This window comes from Musa acuminata, chromosome BXJ1-1 (genome assembly GCF_036884655.1).
Source record: "Musa acuminata AAA Group cultivar baxijiao chromosome BXJ1-1, Cavendish_Baxijiao_AAA, whole genome shotgun sequence".
Lineage (NCBI taxonomy): Eukaryota > Viridiplantae > Streptophyta > Magnoliopsida > Zingiberales > Musaceae > Musa > Musa acuminata.
Window position 1 is genome coordinate 15,886,014 of NC_088327.1, and position 23,067 is coordinate 15,909,080.

Below are 23,067 nucleotides of genomic sequence, written 5' to 3' on the forward strand. Positions count from 1 at the left end.
TGACCCTAGCGGAACTCTCTGTATTGGTTTCTTGAATGGCTGTACAAGAAGCAAAAAAGAAGCTCCGCAGTATGGAGCATCATTGTTTGCATTCATGGTCGATGCATTTATGCTTCATAGGGTTACAATTTGTGTCAGTTTCTTGGATGACCGTAGAAGAGAAGAAAAAGAAGATCCGTCGTATTGAGCTTCTTTGTTTACATCACAATCGATGCATTTTTGCTTTATCTGACTTACCACTCTTTAACTAAATTTTTAGAACTATCTTATAACTGAGTCTATAATAAGGTTGGATTTTTAGAACTATCTTATAATTAAAGTTTGTTATAGACAAACTTCTAAACAGGATGTTCGATGTAATACTTATGTATGTCCGTATATTTTGGTATGTTCATTTTTGCCTAGTATGTAGAGGGACAGTCGAATGCTTAATACTCTCATTTTAGTTGGGTTTGGTGACCGCTTTAGGCTTATAAATAAAGGTTGTGTCATATGGACACTTGTGAGAGATTTTCGATCTGTAATGTACCATTTTGACCTTTTGTTGTGTAACTGTTTAGAGCTTGTAAAGTCTGTTTGTAATTTGCATTGTCTATGAGGTGTTTCTTGGAATGTTTGCTTATGGATCCCGAGTGAAGTATTTTCTCTAACCCGTTTTCTCTTTTGTGGGTCCTGAGGGATTATGGGAGGCTTCGAGGAAGCTGACATTTACGGACGGACACGCAAGGGTGCCATACGACTTAGGCAAAACTAACTAAGTCCGTGACAAAATGGTAGCAGAAATCATCATGCCCCATGCAAGGTAAGAGTATTTTCTCTTAAAAGATGATATGAGTTCGTAATTTTAACAATGTTTGATTGTGTAGAAGGCACTTAATACTGACTTCTTAGAGCAGTTAAGTGCAAGTTTTTCTCAGTATATGTATTATGAATGGTTCGAAACATGCTGTAATGCATTGATAATGATGGTTTCCAACCTTTAAGATGCCTAATTATTTAGGTTTATATCACTACTTATTTAGATTTTTTTGCAGGGATCAGTTGGCAAAAAACTTGTCAGTGTGTAACAAGAGATTTTATTATTATTATTATTATTATTAGATAATTTTTTTGTCATACGATGGTCATCAGTATGCTTGCCACAAATTCATCTTCTTTTTGTATTAAGTCGATATCAGTTAGTATTATAATTAATTAATACGAAAAGTTATATTCTCGAGAAAAAAATTTCTGAATCACAATTTATTTTGCCAGCTGAGACATGTAAAACTTACCATAATTGATCACTGTGAATCGGCAAATAAGAAAAGAAAGAGTCAATTTGCAATGTGAAATTACATACATTACACATTAAACGCATGAAATATATCTTTTTCTTTTCAGTGCAACGGATTGGATTGGAATACGTATCCGATCCATATAAAGCTGTTGCACAAAACAAAGGAATGGGTTAAAAGGGCCGTATTACGTGTTCGAGGTACCCATGAGCGGTGCAAATGAGAATGGGGTTCTCCTCGACGACGGGGAGTACCGCAGCAGCTGCGCCTCTGCCTCATATGATCCCCAAGTCTACACTTCGCCACTGCTATTGTAACAGCGGCAGCAGCAGCACATCCCCAGCAGCAGCAGTGAGATGGAGGCCGCAGCTGTCTCGTCCTCCTGTTCCAGTACCGCCTCAGGTACTGCTCCCGTTGCGCCGCCCCCAGCAACCATCACCAGCAAACAACCCCCGCCCGCTCCCGACCAAGCCTTCCCCACGTCGTCCTGTTGTTGACGCACCCGATCACAGCAGCCACGACGATGACGATGGTGATGAGTGCAGCAGCAGCAGCAGTGGCAGAAACGTAAAGAACTCGTCGTGTACTCCCACCGATGTCCTCCGCCTCATGGACGTCCTGCAGCTCCCCGTGGACGAGGACTTGTACGTTTCCCTTATCAAGGAGTGCGCCGAGTATCGGGACGCCGCCCAGGGCGACAGAGTCTACGCTCACATCCGCCGTAGCCTCCCCGACCTCCTGCGCGGGCCCGCCGGCCTTCACCTCGCCAACCGCTTGCTGTTCATGTTCGCCGCCTGCGGCCAGCAGCACGTAGCCCGCCAGCTCTTCGACCAAATGCACTTTAGAGATGCCACCTCCTTGGCGGTCGTGATCGCCGCCCTGTCGGCCAGCGGCAGCCACGGCGATGCGCTGCGGCTGTTCGTGGAAATGTGCGTGAGAAGCGGTGGCCGTTCGCCGGTGCTTGAGCCGGGTGTTTGCTGGCTGGAAGCCCTCGTCACCGTTCTCAGGTCGTGCGCTCGGACGAGAGAGCTGGGTTTTGGCCGGCAGGTTCACGGGCTGGCCCTCAAGGTGCTAGGAGGCGATGACGCTGTTCTTCTCGGAGATGTGGGCGAGTCGCTCATCCAATTCTACAGCAGACTTGGGCACCACGGCAGCGCCGTAAAACTCTTCGAGGGGACGCGGTCTCAGAGTGCAGCGGCTTGGACGTGCATGATCAGTGGGTACTCTAGAGAAGGGCGGTTCAAGGAGGCCATCGGCGTCTTCAGAGAGATGGGAAGAGCAGGACGGAGGAAGAACTGCCACGTTTTCTCGAGCACTCTCTCGGCATGCGCGAAGATGGGGGACGGTGGCTGGAGCGGCAAGCAAGTTCATGCCGCTGCCATCAAATTGGGAACAAGCTCGGACGGGTTCGTCTGTAGCAGCTTGGTAGACATGTACATGAAACACGAGCTTCCAACTGAGGCGCAGAGAGCATTTGCGACGATGGACGGCATGCGAGACTGCGTGTGCTGGAAGTCTTTGCTCATTGGCTATGCGCGGAGTGGATGCGGCATGGAGGCTGTCAAGTTGCTGTATGAAATGAAGGCCGCAGGAATCAACCTGCAAGAATCGATAGTCCACGAAGCAATGACGGCTTTGGACATCGTAAAACAGGTGCAGGAAACATGAAGATACGGCTAATCTTCTCTATTGTAACGTCAACTGGACCTGGAAGTCTTGCTTCAGAAAGATCAAGCCTTCTTGTACAGATTCAGCTTTGTCGTTCTTCATGAACAGACAAACGACCATGATCGAATTCTGCAATCGAGCAAAGAAATGATCAGAGACGCAGCAGCAGATGCATGTCACAATGAGTATGTGTCAGGATTTTATTATTTTTATTTTCATACAGGCCAAATAAATAAATATCATTTTATTCATCATCTATAACCATTTATTACAATTCATTTATTTATCAAATTACAAATAGAAAAGTTAACTTCAAGAGTCATCCAAGTGGCTCTACCTAGCGGTAGAGGAAGGTTCGCTCTCCACTGGAATTCGATTTAGTACTAGAGGGAGGCTGCTCTGAAAATCAAAAACAAAGAAAATTCAGCAATGCTGAGTAGGAACCCCAAAAGTCAAATCAAGATAAATACATGACCAAAATTCAATCAATCATCCCATTGGCGTATATCAAGTACCCGAAGGAACACTCCCCCAACAGCGGATGGAGAGGCTATATCCTACGGGATGAGTTTGTGTTCTCCCAACAGCGGATGGAGGCAAACTCATATCACACTCCCAACAGCGGATGGAGTGGTGTCCCACACCCGCCAAAGTGGGGACACGTTCCTCCCAACAGCGGATGGAGGAACCGTCTAACCGCCACGTCTAACGACCCGCTAATCCCCGAAGGGAATCGCCCTACCTGCTCTTGGCAGGAATATAATCTCACACTGGTCATATCCATTTCGGGATGAAATAACATATTTAAAACATCTCTTTCAAAAATCATCAATATCAAATAATATAAATTAACCCTCAATTGACTTGAACTCTAGTTTAATCGATTCAATTGAACTCGGTTTACTAGAGCCTAACTGAACTGATCTCTAATCCTTATTTAACTGGTCTCGAACCACCCTAGACTAGTATAATTTAGACTAGATTAAGTTCAATTTAGGTTAAACTAACTTGAATAAGTCAATCAATTCGGAATCACCCTGAATTGATCTAGACTAATCAAGTCTAGTTTAATTCAATCAATATTTGGGCTCAAGTTCAACAATAATATTGGGCTAGATTGAGCCAGTCCATCTACTGGTCATGTGCATTATACATGATTGAGCATGCATTATATAAAACTGGCCCAGCCCTGGCCCATGGACTAGTCATAGCATATATCCATTAACAACATAAATGAAAACATAATAATGCATTAAAAGATAGATGAGGAGAAAAGCTTTAATACAAAGAAATAACATTCTCAATTTGACTAGAAATCATAAGACATTAAAAGAGTGACTAGGAGATAAGTTTTAACGTAAGGAAATAGCTTTCTAAATTCAAATAAAAATCATGTTTTCAACACATAAAATTTCAACATATTCTAGTCATATTTTAAATCATTCAGAATAATATATTTTAAATTTCAGATCAAAGAATATCAAAAAAAGAGATTTTAGATAATATATTCTAGTCTAACAAGATTTTAATCCAAATAAGATTGAAGATAAACTGTAATACAGAAAATATATCATATAAAACATATATTTTTTTTTTACATATTTAATTCTACAATAAAAACCTTAATCATGGGTCAAAGAATATTATGAAAACTTTAATTGATTATTTTAATATAAAAAATTTGACATTTAAAGAATTGATAAATATTTTTCAAACTATAAAACTTTCAACATTTAAAGAATCAAAATAAAAGCTAAAACTTTTAAGAAAGGTAGGGAAACCTACCTCTTGTCAATAAGGTGTAACTCCTCGTTCCTCCCGTTGCCAAGCTCAACTAGGTGAGGAACGAAGGAGAGAAATCCCTCCCTTTAAATAGGAGGAGGTGAGCCTCTATTAAGAGAAATAAATTTTAATTTTCGTATTTATTTAATATAAATTATTTCCATTTAATATACTAACAAATATGATATCATCATATTTGGAATACTTACTAGTTATTTCCTTAATTCATATCATCAAACAAGGAAGTAGATTAAGATTTCCTTAAATTATAATAACAAGTAAGGAAAGAAAATCAATTCCTAACTTAAATATTTGATGTGATTACATTTCTCCCCTCATATAGGAAATTTGGTCCCCAAATTTAGCTTACCTTAATAGAATAGATGAGGATACTGCTCTCGCATATCTTCTTCTCTTTCCCATGTTGCCTCTTGGTCTGAATGGTGTTGTTAACAAATCTTTACCAAAGGTATAATTTTGTTCCTTAGAACATGTTCTTCTCTTTTCAAGATCTGGGTTGGTTGTTCTCTAAAAGTGGCATAACATGTGATGGATCCCTGATATATCTTCGAAGCATTGACACGTGGAATACATCATGGATGCTAGCCAAAGCCGGGGGCAATGCCAATCTGTATGCTACAGGCCCAACCTTTTGTAAGATCTCAAATAGCCAATAAATCTTGGGGCTAACTTCCCCCTTTGACCACACCTCATAACTACCTTGGTTGGCGATGCCTTTAAGAAGACGTGCTCACCAACTTCGAACTATAGATCTCTTCGCCTTCGATCTGCATAACTTTTCTAACGACTTTGAGCTGTTAATAATCTTTGGCGTATAATTCGAATATTATCAGCATCTTTTTGAATTAATTGAGGCCCCAAAAGCTTTCGTTCTCCCACCTCATCCCAATATACAGGTGATCTGCACTTTCTTCCATAAAGAGCTTCAAATGGAGTCATCTGTATGCTAGAGTGGTAACTATTATCATAAGAAAACTCAATTAGATGTAAGTGCATATCCCAACTCCCACCAAAGTCCAAAGCACATGCTCTTAAGAGATCTTCAAGAGTTTGTATTGTCCTTTCAGATTGGCCATCAGTTTGGGGGTGAAAAGCTGTACTAAACTTTAACTACGTGCCCAAAGATTTTTGTAGACTTCCCCAAAATTTAGAGGTGAATCTTGGATCTCTATCTGAGATAATGCTAACTGGCACCCCATGATATCGAATAATTTCTTTAATATATAAGCTTGCTAGTTTATCTAATGAATACTTCTTGTTAATAGGAAGGAAGTGAGTAGATTTAGTAAGTCTGTCTACTATTACCCAAATTTCGTCATATCCTTTCACAGTCTTGGGTAATCCTGTCACGAAATCCATAGTGACTTGCTCCCACTTCCATTCAGGAATCAAAATCTTTTGTAATTTTCCTGTAGGTACTCGATGTTCTATCTTCACCTGTTGACATATCAGACATTTAGAAACAAACTCTGCTATATCTCTCTTCATACCACGCCACCAATAGTTTTGGCGTAAATCTCGATACATCTTAGTAGTCCCGGGATAGATGTTAAATTTTGATCTATGTGCCTCATCCAATAATTGCATCTTTACTAGATGGCTTTCGGGAACACAAAGTCGATTATGGAATGTAATAGAACCATCTTAGGCTTGGAGGAATTCAGGTCTAGATCCTTGAGCTATGTCCTTAACTATCATTTGAAGATATGTATCTTCCTTCTGACTTTCTTTAACCTTTTCCACCAAATATGATTGTGCCATCAGACACGCAAGAAAACCTTTATTTGTCTCCGATAAAAGTTTAAGTTTTAAGTCTGCCAACTCCGTCATCATAGAATTCCTTTGAATATTCATATAGGCTACAAGACTATAGGTATTTCTGCTTAAGGCATCAGCAACTACATTAGCTTTCCTAGGATGGTAGTTGATATTAAAATCATAATCCTTTAGAAAGTCCAACCACATTCTTTGTCTCATATTTAAATCTTTCTGTGTGAAAATATATTTGAGACTCTTATGATCCGTGAAGATTTCAAAAGTCTGTCCATAGAGATAATGCCTTCAAATTTTCAGTGCAGAAATGATAGCTGCTAACTCTAAGTCATGAGTAGGATAGTTCTTCACATTAGGCTTTAATTGCCTCGATGCATAAGCAACTACCCTCTCATTTTGTATTAGAACGCAACCAAGCCCTTGTAGTGAGGCGTCGCTATACACTACAAAACCTTCTCCCCCCGAAGGAATCACCAATATAGGAGCACTGGTTAATTCCTTCTTCAATTCTTGAAAACTTTGTTGACATTTATCATCCCACATGAACTTTATATTCTTTTGTGTCAATCTGGTCAATGGTGCTACTATTTTTGAAAAGTCTTCTACGAATCTTCTATAGTATCCAACCAAACCTAAAAAGCTTCTAATCTCTGAAACATTAGAAGGTTGCTTCCATTTTATCACGGCTTCAATCTTATGAGGGTCAACAGATATACCAGCACTTGAAATTACATGACCGAGAAACATAATTTCATTGAGCCAGAAGTTGCTCTTGCTTAGTTTGGCATATAGTCTCTCTTGCCTTAGGACTTCCAAAACTATCTTAAGATGGTGTTCATACTCTGCTATGCTTTTAGAGTAGATCAAGATATCATCAATGAACACAATTACAAATTTATCAAGATAAGGGTGGAACACCCTATTCATGAGATCCATGAAGGCAGCTGGTGCATTTGTGAGTCTAAAAGGCATTACTAAGAATTCATAATGACCATATCTTGTTCTAAAGGCAGTTTTCTGTATGTCTCCTTCCCTTATCTTCAGTTGATGATACCCGGATCTCAAATCAATCTTTGAGTATACCTGAGTACCTTGAAGTTGATCAAACAGGTCATCTATTCGGGGAAGAGGATATTTATTCTTTATGGTCACTTGGTTGAGTTGTCTATAATCAATGCATAGTCGCAAAGATCCATCTTTCTTCTTCACAAATAGGACAGAGGCACCCCAAGGTGATACACTAGGTCGAATAAAACCCTTGTCCAAAAGCTCTTGGATTTGTTTCTTTAACTCCTCCAACTCAATTGGTGCCATTCTATATGGAGGTTTAGAAATAGGTGTAGTACCAGGTAGAAGATCAATTGTAAATTCAATCTGTCTATTTGGTGGCAGTGCAAGTAGATCTTTAGGAAAAACATCTGGAAAATCCCGTACAATGGGGATGTCCTTTAATACTGGCTTCTTAGATTCTTCTCCAGAAATAAAGGCCAAGTATCCTTGACATCCCTTCAGTAATAGTTGGGTAGCACTTGATATGACAAAAAATGGTAGACCCAGCACAGCCGGACGAGACAGAAGCAGGTAACGGTTGAAGCTCGCCCATACCCTGCGATCCCCCGATCTCCCACGCAACCCCCTGAGCGACACACTGCCCGAGGCTCTCCATACCCTGCAACAGCTCGGCCTCCCACGCAACCCCAGCGGTAACATCAAACCTCCTCTATAAATACCCCTGAGTCCTAAGCAAAAGGGGGGGAACTCACTCAGACACAACACTCAGAGGCTCTTCTTCTGCCTCATCCACAATCCCCTCCACATCTTTCTCTAACTTGATCGTCGGAGGGGTCGGGCCGAGCTCCCGGCCCGACCTGTGTGCAAGTGCGAGACGGTGTTGCCTCTTCCCGAAGCTGCGGCGGAGCTGCCTCCCGACCCGAGCCGCCGACCCGAACCACCGACCCGACCTGCCGAACCGACTTCCCGACCTGAACCACCGAGCTCGGCCGCTGGGAGACCTCGAGGAGCGCCCCCACGGAGATCATCGCCTTCCGGACCCGAACCAAGCCGCAACGGCCCCGAGGCCACGGCTAAAACAGTTACTTACCGTAACATAATGGCGCTAGAGGAAGGGCCCGGAAACTCCGGTACATTAGTTTTCTCCTTAGTCGCTCCACTGCCGCCGACCTGCACCAGCAGCAGTGACTTCTGGGGCCGGTCTCGGCTCCTCGGCCACGCGCGCGGCTCGGCAGGCGGCCAACCCGCCTGCGTCGGCCCCACGCGTACGGCCAACCCGCGCGCCTCGGGCCCCTCGGTCCCACGCGCGCGGCCAGCCCGCCCGCGTCCCACGCGCGCGGCCAACCCGCCCGCGTCCCACGCGCGCGGCCAACCCGACCGCGTCCCACGCGCGCGGCCAGCCCGACCGCGCCGAGCGCCTCGACGCCTCGGTCCCACGCGCGCGACCAGCCCACGCGCCTCGACCCCTCGTGGGCCCCTCGGTCCCACGCGCGCAGCCAACCCACGTGCCTCTGCTCCATCATCTGCCTCGGCTACAGCCGAGATCTTTGCGCGGCCTCGGCCCCTCCCACTGTTCTCAGAGCCTACCTCGCCTTCTCCTCTAGATCTCCCTGCTCGGCTTCTCCTTCCTGCGACCAAAGCTCTGGTCTCCCTCTTCTCCTCCTCCTCTTCTTATAGAGCGGTTGCACAAGCAGAGGAAAGTACGTTGCAACGATGGCCGGAGGTCATCTCCAAGTGCTCGGGGCACTCGACCTTGCCAAGACGCGGTGGTATCACTTCACGGCCACCGTCATTGCTGGCATGGGCTTCTTCACCGACGCCTATGATCTCTTCTGCATCTCCCTCGTCACGAAGCTCCTTGGCCGCATCTATTCCTTCGACCCCAATCGCCCGGGACGCTCCCGCCCAACGTGTCCGCTGCCATCACCCGCGTGGCCTTCTGTGGTGCCCTCTCTGGCCAGCTCTTCTTCAGGTGGCTCGGCGACAAGCTCGGCCGCAAGAAGGTGTATGGCATGACGCTCATGCTCATGGTCATCTGCTCCATCATCTGCCTCGGCTTTGGTATCGGCGGCGACTACCTGCTCTCCGCCACCATCATGTCGGAGTACGCCAACAAGAAGACCCGTGGCGCCTTCATCGCAGTCGTTTTCACTACGCAGGGCTTCGGCATCCTCACAGGCGGAATCGTCTCCATCATCATCTCCGCCGCCTTCAAGGAGCGCTTCGACTATCCGGCCTACAGGGACGACCGCGCCGGCTCGACCGTCCCGGAAGCCGACTACATCTGGTGCACAACTCTCATGCTGGGCGCCCTCCCGGTTGCCTTAACCTACTACTGGCGGATGAAGATGCCAGAGACCGCGCGATACACTGCTCTTGTTGCCAAGAACGCGAAACGGGCGGCACCCGAATGTCGAGGTATTATCCGACAGGCTCAAGCGTGCTCCCCACTTACCTCGGGATCGATCGGCCTCGTGTGCAGCCAGCGAGCTGCCTCGCTGCCTCGGTCACTCGGCCTCATGCGCAGCAAGCAGCCCGCTGCCTCGGCCACTTGGCCACATACGCAGCCAACGAGCTGCCTCGCTGCCTCGGTCACTCGACCTCATGCGCAGCAAGCAGCCCGCTGCCTCGGCCACTTGGCCACATGCGCAGCCAACACGCTGCCTCGCAGCCTCGGCCCTCGGCCACTCGGCCTCATGCACAGCAAGCAGTCTCGCTGCCGCGGCCACTCGGCCTCGTGCGCAGCCAGCGAGCAGTCTCGCTGCCGCGGCCACTCGGCCTCGTGCGCAGCCGGCGAGCTGCCTCGCTGCCTCGGTCACTCGACCTCATGCGCAGCAAGCAGCCCGCTGCCTCGGCCACTTGGCCACATGTGCAGCCAACACGCTGCCTCGCAGCCTCGGCCCCTCGGCCCTCGGCCACTCGGCCTCATGCACAGCAAGCAGCCCGCTGCCTCGGCTCCTCAGCCCCATGCGCAGCAAGCAGCCTGATGCCTCGGCTGCTCCTCGGCCCCATGACGGTGCAGCCCGTTGCATCGACCCCTCGGTCCCATGCGTGGCCGCCCGCCTCAGCTGCTCGGCTGACGAAGCAACCCGCTGCCTCGGCTCCTCAGCCCCATGCGCAGCAAGCAGCCTGATGCCTCGGCTGCTCCTCGGCCCCATGACGGTGCAGCCCGCTGCATCGACCCCTCGGTCCCATGCATGGCCGCCCGCCTCAGCTGACGGTGTAGCCCGCTGCCTCGGCCCCTCGGCCTCATGCGCAGCCAACACGCTGCCTCGGCCACTCGGCCTCATATGCAGCCAGCACGCTGCCTTACTGCCTTGCTGCCTCGCTGCCTCAGCCACTCGGCCTCATGCGCAGCAAGTAGCACGCTGCCTCGGCCTCATGGCCTCATGCGCGGCCAGCAACTCGCTGCCTCGGCCACTCGGCCTCATGCGCAGCCAGCACGCTGCCTTGCTGCCTCGCTGCCTCGGCTCCTCGGCCTCACGCGCAGCCAGCAAGCAGCCTCGCTGCCTCGGCCACTCGGCCTCGTGCGCAGCCAGCAAGCATCACGCTGCCTCGGCCCCTCGGCCTCATGCGCAGCAAGCAGCCCGCTGCCTCGGCTCCTCGGCCCCATGCGCGACCGGCCTGCCTGCGCCGAGCTACTCGGCCATATTCACTGCCGAGTCTGTCTCAGGGCGGCTTACCGACCAGGGTCTCGCCCCTCGGTCGCAGCTTGCCTGCGCCGAGCCTACCTCAGCGCGGTATGCCCGCCTGAGCGGTGTCCCTCGGTCGCAGCCTGCCTGCACCGAGCACCTCGGCCAATCACTGCCGAGATCTACCTCGGCGCGACCTGTCCGCCTCTATCGTGTACCTCGGCCGCATGGTGCCCGAGTCCACGTCCTCGCGTCCTGCCCGCCTGCGTCGTGCTACTCGGTCGCATGGCCCTTGCGACCACACCTGCGCGGTCTGCCCGCCCGCGTTGTGCTCCTCGGTCGCGTAATGCCCGAGACCACACCTGCGCCGCCAGCCGCCTGCGTCGTGCTCCTTGGCTCCGTGTTCCCGAGACAGGCCAGTGCCGCCAGTACGCCCGCGTCGTGCCCCTCGGCTCCATGAACCCCGAGACACGTCTGCGCGGCCAACCTGCCCGCGCCGAACTCCACGGTCCTATCCACCTGGTTCATGCCCCTCGGCCGCGGCTTGCCTGCGTCGAACCCCTCAGCTCCATGCTTGCCAAGCCCACCACCTCAGTCGCAGCCTGCCTGCACCGAGCACCTCGGCAACTCTCTGCCGAAATCCCACCTCAGCGCGGCCTGCCCGCCTGAGCGATGTACCTCGGTCGCAGCCTGCCTGCACCGAGCACCTCGGCAACTCTCTGCCGAAATCCCACCTCAGCGCGGCCTGCCCGCCTGAGCGGTGTCCCTCGGTCGCAGCCTGCCTGCGCCGAGCACCTCGGCCAATCACTGCCGAGATCCACCTCGGCGCGGCCTGTCCGCCTCTATCGTGTACCTCGGCCGCATGGTGCCCGAGTCCACGTCCTCGCGTCCTGCCCGCCTGCGTCGTGCTACTCGGTCGCATGGCCCTTGCGACCACGCCTGCACGGTCTGCCCGCCTGCGTCGTGCTCCTCGGCCGCGTAATGCCCGAGACCACACCTGCGCCGCCAGCCGCCTGCGTCGTGCTCCTTGGCTCCATGTTCCCGAGACAGACCAGTGCCGCCAGTACGCCCGCGTCGTGCCCCTCGGCTCCATAAACCCCGAGACACGTCTGCACGGCCAGCCTGCCCGCGCCGAACTCCTCGGCCATATCCACTACCTTGCCCACCTGGGTCACATCCCTCGGCCGCAGCCTGCCTGCACCGAGTGCCTCGGCTCCATGCTTGCCGAGGCCACCACCTCGGTCGCATAATGCCCGAGGCCTCCTCGGTCGCTTAATGCTCGAGGACACCCCCTTTGGCTCCGTACCACCCGAGACCACACCTGCGCGGTCACCCCGCCTGCGTTGTGCTCCTCGGCCCTCGGCTCTACGCCATCCCGAGACCACACCAGCGCGGCCAACCCGCCTACGTTGTGCTCCTCGGCCCTCGGCTCTACGCCATTCCGAGACCACACCTGCGCGGTTGCCCCGCCTGCGTTGTGCTCCTCGGCCCTCGGCTCTACGCCATCCCGAGACCACACCTGCGCGGTCACCCCGCCTGCGTTGTGCTCCTCGGCCCTCGGCTCTACGCCTCCCGAGATCACACCTGCGCCGTCACCCCGCCTGCGTTGTGCTCCTCGGCCCTCGGCTCTATGCCTCTCGAGATCACGCCTGCGCGGTCACCCCGCCTGCGTTATGCTCCTCGGCCCTCGGCTCTACGCCTCTCACATGCGTAGTCACCCCGCCGGCATTGTGCTCCTCGACCCTCGACTCTACGCCATCCCGGGACCACACCTGCGCGGTCACCCCGCCTACGCTGTGCTCCTCAGCCCTCATCGGCTCCATCGGCCCCGAGTCTAACCCTGCTCGGCTTCCTGACTGAGTTGCGCACTTCGGCCCCATGTTGCACGAGACACGTCCGCGCGGCTAGCCCGCCTACGTCATACGCCTCGGATATGCATGACCAGCCCACCTGAAGTAAAAAGCCATGCATCGGACCCCCTGCATGCAAGAACCGACGCATAGCTCCTTTCGGGGGGGGCATATGATATGACAAAAACTGGCAGACCCAGCACAACCGGACGAGACAGAAGTAGGTAACGGTTGAAGCTCGCTCATACCCTGCGATCCCCCGATCTCCCACGCAACCCCCTGAGCGACACACTGCCCGAGGCTCTCCATACCCTGCAGCAGCTTGGCCTCCCACGCAACCCCAGCGGTAACATCAAACCTCCTCTATAAATACCCCTGAGTCCTAAGCAAAAGGGGGGGAACTCACTCAGACACAACACTCAGAGGCTCTTCTTCTGCCTCATCCACAATCCCCTCCACATCTTTCTCTAACTTGATCGTCGGAGGGGTCGGGCCGAGCTCCCGGCCCGACCTGTGTGCAGGTGCGAGACGGTGTTGCCTCTTCCCGAAGCTGCGGCGGAGCTGCCTCCCGACCCGAGCCGCCGACCCGAACCACCGACCCGAACCACCGACCCGACCTGCCGAACCGACCTCCCGACCCGAACCACCGAGCTCGGCCGCCGGGAGACCTCGAGGAGCGCCCCCACGGAGATCATCGCCTTCCGGACCCAAACCAAGCCGCAACGGCCCCGAGGCCACGGCTAAAACAGTTACTTACCGTAACAGCACTCAAGGCTGAAATAATAGAAGGGAACTTTTCTTGAATCCCGATGAACTTGAAAGATGGTTGATTTAAGGGTGAAAAAGTAATAGTCTTCCGGAAACAATCGATACTTACATGGTATGTTGAAAGTCAGTCCATACCCAAGATAGCATCGAAATCTTGAAATTCTAGTATAATAAGATCTACTAGCAAATCATGACCTTTAATAGTAATAACACAGTTTCTATATATCTGATCAACTGTCAAAGAGTTTCCAACTTATTATTTGTATGAACACCTCTCCGAGTGCGTACACTAGTAGCATTGCGACCATGAGCACCCCGAGTGATAAAACCACTAATCTTTCGAATTGGCTCAATTATTCTTATAATAGGTTAAAGACAATCATTGGTTAAAGTCAATCAAGGGACCTAATATACCTACAGGCCCTAGACCATGCTCTGATACCATAAAAATTGTCACATCCTGGATTTTTTTATTTTTATTTTCACACAGGCCAAATAAATAAATATCACTTTATTCATCATCTATAACCATTTATTACAATTCATTTATTTATCAAATTACAAATAGAAAAGTTAACTTCAAGAGTCATCCAAGTGGCTCTACCTAGCGGTAGAGGAAGGTTCGCTCTCCACTGGAATCCGATTTAGTACTAGAGGGAGACTGCTTTGAAAATCAAAAACAAAGAAAATTCAGCAATGCTGAGTAGGAACCCCAAAAGTCAAATCAAGATAAATACATGACCAAAATTCAATCAATCATCCCATTGGCGTATATCAAGTACCCGAAGGAGCACTCCCCCAACAGCGGATGGAGAGGCTTTATCCTACGGGATGAGTTTGTGTTCTCCTAACAGCGAATGGAGGCAAACTCATATCACACTCCCAACAGCGGATGGAGTGGTGTCCCACACCCGCCAAAGTGGGGACACGTTCCTCCCAACAACGGATGGAGGAACCGTCCAGCCGCCACGTCTGACGACCCGCTAATCCCCGAAGGGAATCGCCCTACCTGCTCTTGGCAGGAATATAATCTCACACTGGTCATATCCATTTCGGGATAAAATAACATATTTAAAACATCTCTTTTAAAAATCATCAATATCAAATAATATAAATTAACCCTCAATTGACTTGAACTCTAGTTTAATCGATTCAATTGAACTCGATTTACTAGAGCATAACTGAACTGATCTCTAATCCTTATTTAACTGGTCTGGAACCACCCTAGACTAATATAATTTAGACTAGATTAAGTTCAATTTAGGTTAAACTAACTTGAATAAGTCAATCAATTCGGAATCACCCTGAATTGATCTAGACTAATCAAGTCTAGTTTAATTCAATCAATATTTGGGCTTAAGTTCAACAATAATATTGGGCTAGATTGAGCCAGTCCAGGTCATGTGTATTATACATGATTGAGCATGCATTACATAAAATTGGCCCAGCCCTGGCCCATGGACTAGTCATAGCATATACCCATTAACAACATAAATGAAAACATAATAATGCATTAAAAGATAGATGAGGAGAAAAGCTTTAATACAAAGAAATAACATTCTCAATTTGACTAGAAATCATAAGACATTAAAAGAGGGACTAGGAGATAAGTTTTAACGTAAGGAAATAGCTTTCTAAATTCAAATAAAAATCATGTTTTCAACACATAAAATTTCAACATATTCTAGTCATATTTTAAATCATTCAGAATAATATATTTTAAATTTCAGATCAAAGAATATAAAAAAAAAAAGAGATTTTAGATAACATATTTTAGTCTAACAAGATTTTAATCCAGATAAGATTGAAGATAAACTGTAATACATAAAATATATCATATAAAACATATATATTTTTTTTTACATATTTAATTCTACAATAAAAACCTTAATCATGGGTCAAAGAATATTATGAAAACTTTAATTGATTATTTTAATATAAAAAATTTGATATTTAAAGAATTGATAAATATTTTTCAAACTATAAAACTTTCAACATTTAAAAAATCAAAATAAAAGCTAAAACTTTTAAGAAAGGTAGGGAAACCTACCTCTTGTCAATAGGGTGTAACTCCTCGTTCCTCCCGTTGCCAGGCTCAACTAGGTGAGGAACGAAGGAGAGAAATCCCTCCCTTTAAATAGGAGGAGGTGAGCCTCTATTAAGGGAAATAAATTTTAATTTTCGTATTTATTTAATATAAATTATTTCTATTTAATATACTAACAAATATGATATCATCATATTTGGCTTACTAGTTATTTCCTTAATTCATATCAACAAACAAGGAAGTAGATTAAGATTTCCTTAAATTATAATAATAAGTAAGGAAAGAAAATCAATTCCTAACTTAAATATTTGATGTGATTACAGTACGTGAATAGGTGTTCAAATTGCACAATCCGGACTAGCAGTCCACTGATCAATAGTATGAATCATGTGCAATTGTGTCATCCACTCTGATCACTTCAACGCAAACTTGATTGTTCATTTCATTGTTCGTAAGATGAAGATAGAGGAACTTCTGATTTGATTGATACTTTGTCATGGTCCGCTGCAGGAACATTGGTAGAGCTATCTGACAGATACACGTTTATGAAAGCTAAAATATGGCAATGCAGAAGCAACAGTATTCCAGGATGTTGAAGGACATTGTATATGAACATGGAGACATCAAAAAATCTGTACACTCTATTTGCTGTCAGCCGACATGTATCTGTTCCACATGATACTGTCTTAGAATTTTGGAGTATGTAACTATGACACTGAAAAAGCTGTATAAAAGTATATTATGTTGGTTTTCTGAATCTCTAATCGAGAACTTTTTTGTTTTTTCATACATGTAAGCTCACTGATAATGCTATATAAATCGGTTGGTTTAGGTATTATTATGCTGTTGCATGTTGAACATCTCTAGCATGCAAGCTAGTATAATACAAATTAAGAACTTAGCCTTGACTATCAAGTTCTTAAAATGATGTTTTACATGCTGCTTGAAAGTGAATGTATGCAGTCATTGTAGTTGATACTTTGAAGAACATCACACAACTTTCTTGGCAAATTATAGTCTGGAAAGCTACAGCTGTCCAAATGTCAAAAGATGTTAATGCCTTTCCTGTGAAGTGATGATTCGACCAGCTAAAGTCATTTGATGAGAAAAAAATTACATAAGTTGGTGAATGAAAAGACATTCCTTCTGTCATTCAACTTGGGCTGATGCAGCCTTGTACAATCATAGTGGCATGATTTATTCCAAGATTTCTACTTTAAATACTTCTAAAACCTGGAACTTCCTTCCCATCTAAAAAACAAGCAGGATTATGTAAGAAATGAGCAGATGAACTCCTTATGGAAAAAGGATAATAGTTCTTCTGGCTTATATCAGCTTGCAGAAGTGAATTTGGCATTGTATTTTTAGGTGACATTTTCAAGATGATTGACAGTAGTACTCATTTAAAAGAATAATTACCTATCGCAAAACCAATTGCAGCAAAACTACTGAATGCTCTTACCTTATATCATGCAGATAGAGATTATATTTGCAGATAGGATACTTCAATATTTTTATTTTATTTTATTTTCAGAAGAAGATAGGGTATTTTTTTTGTAAGGCAAAGAACTCATATCAAGTTGGAAACATAGATAATTGTCATTAGCAATGATCGATATGTATTATCTTGAGCAAAGATAGAATACAACAAACAATATCAAGTAATTCAAATTTTGCCACTTGTACGTGTTGCACGAATCTCTAAGTGGTAATCAATCATTTCTTTTCAAACTAATGGTTACTAGTCATTAATCCGAGTCTACCGGACATATATATATATATATATATATATATATATATACGTGAAACATATAACGGGTCCTGACAGCCGTTATAATGAATGTTAAGGCCGTTATTTTTAACAATGGCGTGTGTAACGGGCAGCGGAGACCGTATGATCACCTATGAATGCCAGTCTCTTTGCATACGCATACATATTATTATTATATTCATATCTTCTGAAGCTTAAACCTCTGCAGAATCCCATTACCGCCGTCACGGGAGCTGGAGAGATGGCGAAGCTCGTCCGCCACTCTCTCCGTCGAACCCCAAATCCCTCCCGCCTCTCCTCCCTTCCTCTTCCCCCTCCTCCTCCTCGAAGATGTTTCTCTTCTAATGAAGCAGATATCCTCGAACGCCGAGGAGAAGACATCCACGGCAGCATCGGCGGCGGCGGCGGAGGAGGAGATCAGGCAGAGGAACTATTGGATAAGTTGCGTGCACAGCTCCAGCAAAAGGGCTGCTTTCATTCCTCCCTATCACTCTGCCAAACCCTAATTCTCTCCCACAAGCCCCTCTTCCCCTCCCCCTCCCACCTCTTCCGATCCCTCGCCGGCTCCTTTTCCCATCCTCACCCGCTCTCCCACTCCGCTGCCAGCCTCCTCGTCTCCGCTTACGCTTCGCTTAACCTCCCTGACGAGGCCCTCGACCTCGTCTCCTTCGTCGCCCAGGAAAGCTCCCACCTGTTCCCCTGTCTCCGTTCGTGCAATCTCCTGCTTGAGACCCTTGTATCCCGCAAGCGGTACACCGATGCCTTGTCTCTCTTCAACCGGTTGGTCGCCTCTCCAATTCGCCCGGACACCTACGCCTACAATAAGGCCATCCAGTCGGCTGTCAAATCCGGAGATCTGGATAGAGCGATGGAGTTATTTCATTGCATGGAGAAGAAGGATTGCCTGAAGCCGGATGCTTTCACCTTCAATTGCCTGATATCGTGCCTGTGCAGGGAGCGGCGCTTGGATGGTGCTCAGAAGATGTTTGAAGAAATGGAGAGGAGGGGAATCACACCAACCCTCATCACATATAATACGATGGTTGATGGGTATTGTAAAATTGGGAATTTGGATGCTGCTTTTGGTGTGCGGGATCGGATGCGGGCTTCGAAATTGAAGCCAAACCTTGTCACGTATAATACCTTGCTATCGGGGCTTTGTTGTGCCAGCCGGATGGATGACGTAAATTCCTTGTTGGATGAGATGAGAGCAGCTGGTTTCATGCCTGATGGATTTACGTACAGTGCTCTCTTTGATGGCCACTCGAGAAGTGGCGATGTGGAAGCCGCATTGGTTTTATTCGAGGAGTCAGTTAAAAAGGGTGTAACAATAGGAGCGTACACTTGCAGTATATTGTTGAATAGACTTTGCAAGTATGGAAAAGTTGCCAAAGCAGATGAGGTCTTGGAGAGACTAGTAGAAAAAGGCTTGGTCCCAACCAGTGTGATTTTTAATACGATTGTTGATGGATATTGTCGCATAGGAGATATGGAAGGAGCCTTTGAGGCCATGGGCCGGATGGAGTCACTTGGATTGAAAGCCGAATGCATCACTTACAATTCACTGGTAAATGGGCTGTGCAAATTGCAAAGGATGGCTGAGGCAGAGGGGTTGATCAAGGAGATGGTAGGGAAGGGAGTGTCACCAGAAGTGGAGACATATAATCCACTCATCGATGCTTATGCGCAAGCTTGTCACTTTGAGAGGTGCTTCGACATTTTTGAGGAGATGAAGGATATGGGGCTGGAATTGAATGTTGTGTCTTATGGATCACTGGTCAATGGTTTCTGCAAACAAGGCATGCTTGTGGAAGCAGAAGCACTCTTCCAAGACATGGTATCAAGAGGTATTCGACCAAATGTGCAGATATACAACATTCTAATTGATGCATATTGTAAACAGGAAGAGTTGCAAAAGGCTTTTGAACTGATTGAGGGAATGAAGAAAACTGGGATATCTCCTAGTATTGTGACTTATAATACTCTAATAAAAGGTCTGTCTCTCAAAGGAAATCTATCAGAAGCTCAACACTTGGCCCTCGGGTTAAGAGATGAAGGTTTAAGCCCTGATGCAGTTACGTACACCATTCTTATATCTGCCTATTGTAATACCAGCTCTACTGATAAAGCTATTGAGCTTTACAAAGAGATGGAGAAGATAGGCCTCAGACCAACCTTGTCTACTTATCATGCCTTGATTAGTCAGACGAGCTTAGAAGGAAGGATGCAAGATGCTGAGAATTTATTTGAAGAAATGCTACAGAAGAAACTGCTTCCTGATAGGGATATCTATAGTGCACTAATGTCTGGTTATGCTAATTATGGACATCAAGAAAAGGTAGTTGTTTTACAGAAAGAGATGGAACAGAGGGGAATGTTACCTGTTGTAAGGTAAGAAATGAAAAGAGGTGTATATTGAGCTGTAGCTGAAAGATATTATCCGAATAAAATATGCAGAAATCTCTGGGTGTATTTGGAAATCTCAGGAGAAGGTATGAGATGCAGACAGAACTTGATATATGTATCTTCAAATTGATAAGAATCCTCTTAGTTCAACTATTTCATTGGATCTCTTCTTTAAATTATTGCATTTCTTGTGATATCCAATCTTTGCTCACCATTGCTAATTTGACATTGCAACATCTGTCACCATTAGAATTCTAATATAATACCATATGTCCCAACCCTAACCCTAATTGAAGGGCAACATTTGATAGATTAGACATCAGCACTTAGAGTTATAGTCTGTAGAATTGGTACCTATTATTTAAAAGGAGAATTATGACATGTTTCATCTTTTATCTATCTTCCATCTCTTTTGAAGTTTTATTTACATTGAACCAACGACATGTTTCTCCTAAGGTTTTTAATAGACGCCCAGGCGCTCGCCTAGGTGCTCGGGTGAGGCGAGGTGAGGCCCAAGCGCATCACACAGCTTTCGGGCGATGCATTTGACTGAATCACCACTTGGGCGCCTTGAGTGAGCGCTCGAGTGAATTGTGACTTGAGTTCCTGCTTGGTTCAATCAAACCAACTAAACCCTAACACTAAACCACCACCCCCTCAGTGAACGCCCAAGTGAATTGTGACCTTATCTCCTGCTTGGTTCGATTGAATAGGCAAGTTGGTTCAATTGAACCAACTAAACCCTAACACTAAACCAACCACCCTCCTCGTGTGCTTGGCTCGATGAAAACTAAAACCCTACATCATCGCTTGACCCACCTGTGGTCTGTCGCCCAGTGTGCCTTTGTGCACAGCTCCCTTTGCCATTGCTGCCTTCGTGCACAGTTCCCTCCACTGCCACCTTTGTCCAAAGCCCCCTCTGCCACCGCCGTCTCCTTCCCCACCTTCCTCCATAGGCTGGTTACTCCTCTTATCACCTCTCTAAAGTTGATTAGCATTAATCCCTCTTTAGAACCATTCTCAGTCCCTCTTTAAACTTTAAAGCCGTTTAGCATGGTTAATCCTTGTTTGAAATTGTCTAGCAATATTTAGCACCGTTTACTCTTTGGAACTATTTAGCATTGGTTGCTATTAAAATATATTTTTTATATTTTAATATTCTGGAGTGCCTCAGACATTTTGGGATCTTGGCACTTGGCACTTTTAAAAACACTAGTCTTTCTTCTAACATGGCCCTAAGCATGTCATCTTGGAAACATATAATATTTGGTGCAACAACAAGAAGTTATAATGCCCCACCTATTTAAGATCAACTATATGAATTTTTCCTACCATCGAGCTCTATTTATAGTAATATCACTAATCAAACTAAGAATAGTTAAATCTCTCTTATTGTTTCCAATAACAATTTTATGGGTTTTCCCTTTCCTATTCTTATACCATTGAAGTCTTAATTGAGACACCTTATTTGTATGGGACATTTATATATGTATTGTTTGGAAATGACTGTTCAGTTTTAAATAATTTTCTCTCATCTTATCTTATATTGGTGTGTATAATTGTTCATGAATGTAAACATTTTCTTTTCTATCTTCTATAGTGACCCACACACATCCATCTTGATATTCTTATCTCAACAAAACTTCTTTTTTCCTAACTATCCAACATTGTGATCAATGTCACAAACATTGTTTGGATGAACTCTTGTGTATATATATATATATAGTCAAAATGGGTGTCAACATGGTAGCTCTTTGCTCTTTGGAACATCTAGGTGATGAGATGCCTAGGGTTACTTCTAGTTGATGATCTAGTTGCTTCATACAAACCTCCTTTTTTTTTCAAACTTGGAATTAATAATGATAATGCCTAGGTGGAGTTTAGAAACTCCATGCCATAATTGTGCATTCATATTGTTGTAAGCATGTCATATTAACAACTGCACCAAGGTATTCATAATTCATTCTAAGGACTCCATGTGCTTCATATAATTACTCTTGGTTTGTATGATGATGTTGTCATGCATTATGGTGCCAACTTTAGCAGTCAAGGTGTTTGCTGTTTCTATAACTGTTGGACTTGTTTCTTGTTGCTACTTTTTTGTTACTTGTCCATAAACTGAATTAGCATTTCTTTTCATCGACAGATGAGGTGATACGAGTCATCTGCATTTTGCTCGTTGGCCTATATTTGCCTTGGCAAGACTCAGGTATCAGAGGGTAACCATGTTTGCTTTCGTTATTACCTTTGGATGTTACACTTAGACTGGCCAACAGAATTATCTTGATTGAGGATGTCTTGAGAGCTTGTTTATCATCTGGTTCAAGCAAAATATGAAAAGATCAGCATGTTTCTTCCTTGGGTACTTTTTCTTTCTGAACATTGGAATTATCCACTCCAAGTCGCTCATTGCTGCATGGACAAGAAGCTTTATTTCTTGGATTTTTGCCATGGCACCTGTTCAAGAGTCTATCGATACATGGACCAAGGTAAATTGAGTGATACGCTTTGTACGTGTATCGTTCAATAAAGGCATGTACTTTGGTATTGTACCAGTGTTTTTTTTCAGTTTTTCTCAGGGTTTTCCAAAACTCGATTGGTACTCGTATATGGACACATACTACACAAGATTGTGAACCTTGGATATGAATGCAATCAGAAAGTGTAAGCAGATCACAAAGTGTTGATGCGTGGATGTAAGAATTGACGGCTGCAGCAACTTCTTACCAATATGATGATTAGCAAGTCTAGCATGGCAACTATCGATGCTGGTATCAGCCTCTCAGATCAGTGCACCAACAGGTGTAGCTTCAGCAATACTCTAATCGTTCATTGGTCTGATAATGGTGTAACAGATTCATTAGATAATGGAGTATCAGATTCATATTTTACCGAATTCACTTGGTTGAGGATTTAAATTATTGCTTATTCTTTTGGACTTCTCATGATAAATTCTTTATGCATGGACGGTTCAAGCATTAGCACCACAAGCTGCAGCACCAGCTTTCCATACGACTGCTGATGCCACTCGTCAACCTGGCTATCTTGGAGTGATTGGATT

The 23,067-nt window shown here is 45.9% G+C and overlaps 3 protein-coding genes across 4 annotated transcripts; all 3 read left to right on the forward strand.

The window, feature by feature from the left end:
• The first annotated feature begins 1,451 nt into the window (after nt 1–1,451).
• Nucleotides 1,452–3,196, forward strand: LOC135587318 (pentatricopeptide repeat-containing protein At1g31790-like). Its single transcript, XM_065078577.1, has one exon. It carries the CDS (start codon nt 1,497–1,499, stop codon nt 2,943–2,945), a length of 1,449 nt encoding a protein of 482 aa, XP_064934649.1. The 5' UTR covers nt 1,452–1,496; the 3' UTR covers nt 2,946–3,196.
• A 6,049-nt stretch (nt 3,197–9,245) lies between these two features.
• LOC135679336 (probable inorganic phosphate transporter 1-4) lies at nt 9,246–10,519 on the forward strand. Its single transcript, XM_065192979.1, has 2 exons — nt 9,246–9,442; nt 9,505–10,519. The coding sequence occupies exons 1-2, from the start codon at nt 9,246–9,248 to the stop codon at nt 10,517–10,519; spliced, it is 1,212 nt and encodes a 403-aa protein (XP_065049051.1).
• A 7,258-nt stretch (nt 10,520–17,777) lies between these two features.
• LOC135676245 (pentatricopeptide repeat-containing protein At5g12100, mitochondrial-like) lies at nt 17,778–22,906 on the forward strand. Of its 2 annotated transcripts, XM_065187209.1 has the most exons (3): nt 17,778–20,092; nt 22,153–22,495; nt 22,576–22,906. In XM_065187209.1, the coding sequence occupies exon 1, from the start codon at nt 17,842–17,844 to the stop codon at nt 19,993–19,995; it is 2,154 nt and encodes a 717-aa protein (XP_065043281.1). In that variant the 5' UTR covers nt 17,778–17,841; the 3' UTR covers nt 19,996–20,092; nt 22,153–22,495; nt 22,576–22,906. The 2 variants fall into 2 exon arrangements, with proteins under 2 accessions (XP_065043281.1, XP_065043276.1); XM_065187204.1 differs by having other exon boundaries at nt 22,153–22,906.
• Nucleotides 22,907–23,067: the final 161 nt, after the last annotated feature.

Bases quoted from the DNA above. Each gene is read 5' to 3' on its own strand.
- LOC135676245 (XM_065187204.1), top strand. From the start codon at position 17,842: ATGGCGAAGCTCGTCCGCCACTCTCTCCGTCGAACCCCAAATCCCTCC.
- LOC135679336 (XM_065192979.1), top strand. From the start codon at position 9,246: ATGGCCGGAGGTCATCTCCAAGTGCTCGGGGCACTCGACCTTGCCAAG. The intron at 9,443-9,504 runs GTGTCCGCTGCC...GCTCTTCTTCAG, and splicing joins CCGGGACGCTCCCGCCCAAC to GTGGCTCGGCGACAAGCTCG.
- LOC135587318 (XM_065078577.1), top strand. From the start codon at position 1,497: ATGAGAATGGGGTTCTCCTCGACGACGGGGAGTACCGCAGCAGCTGCG.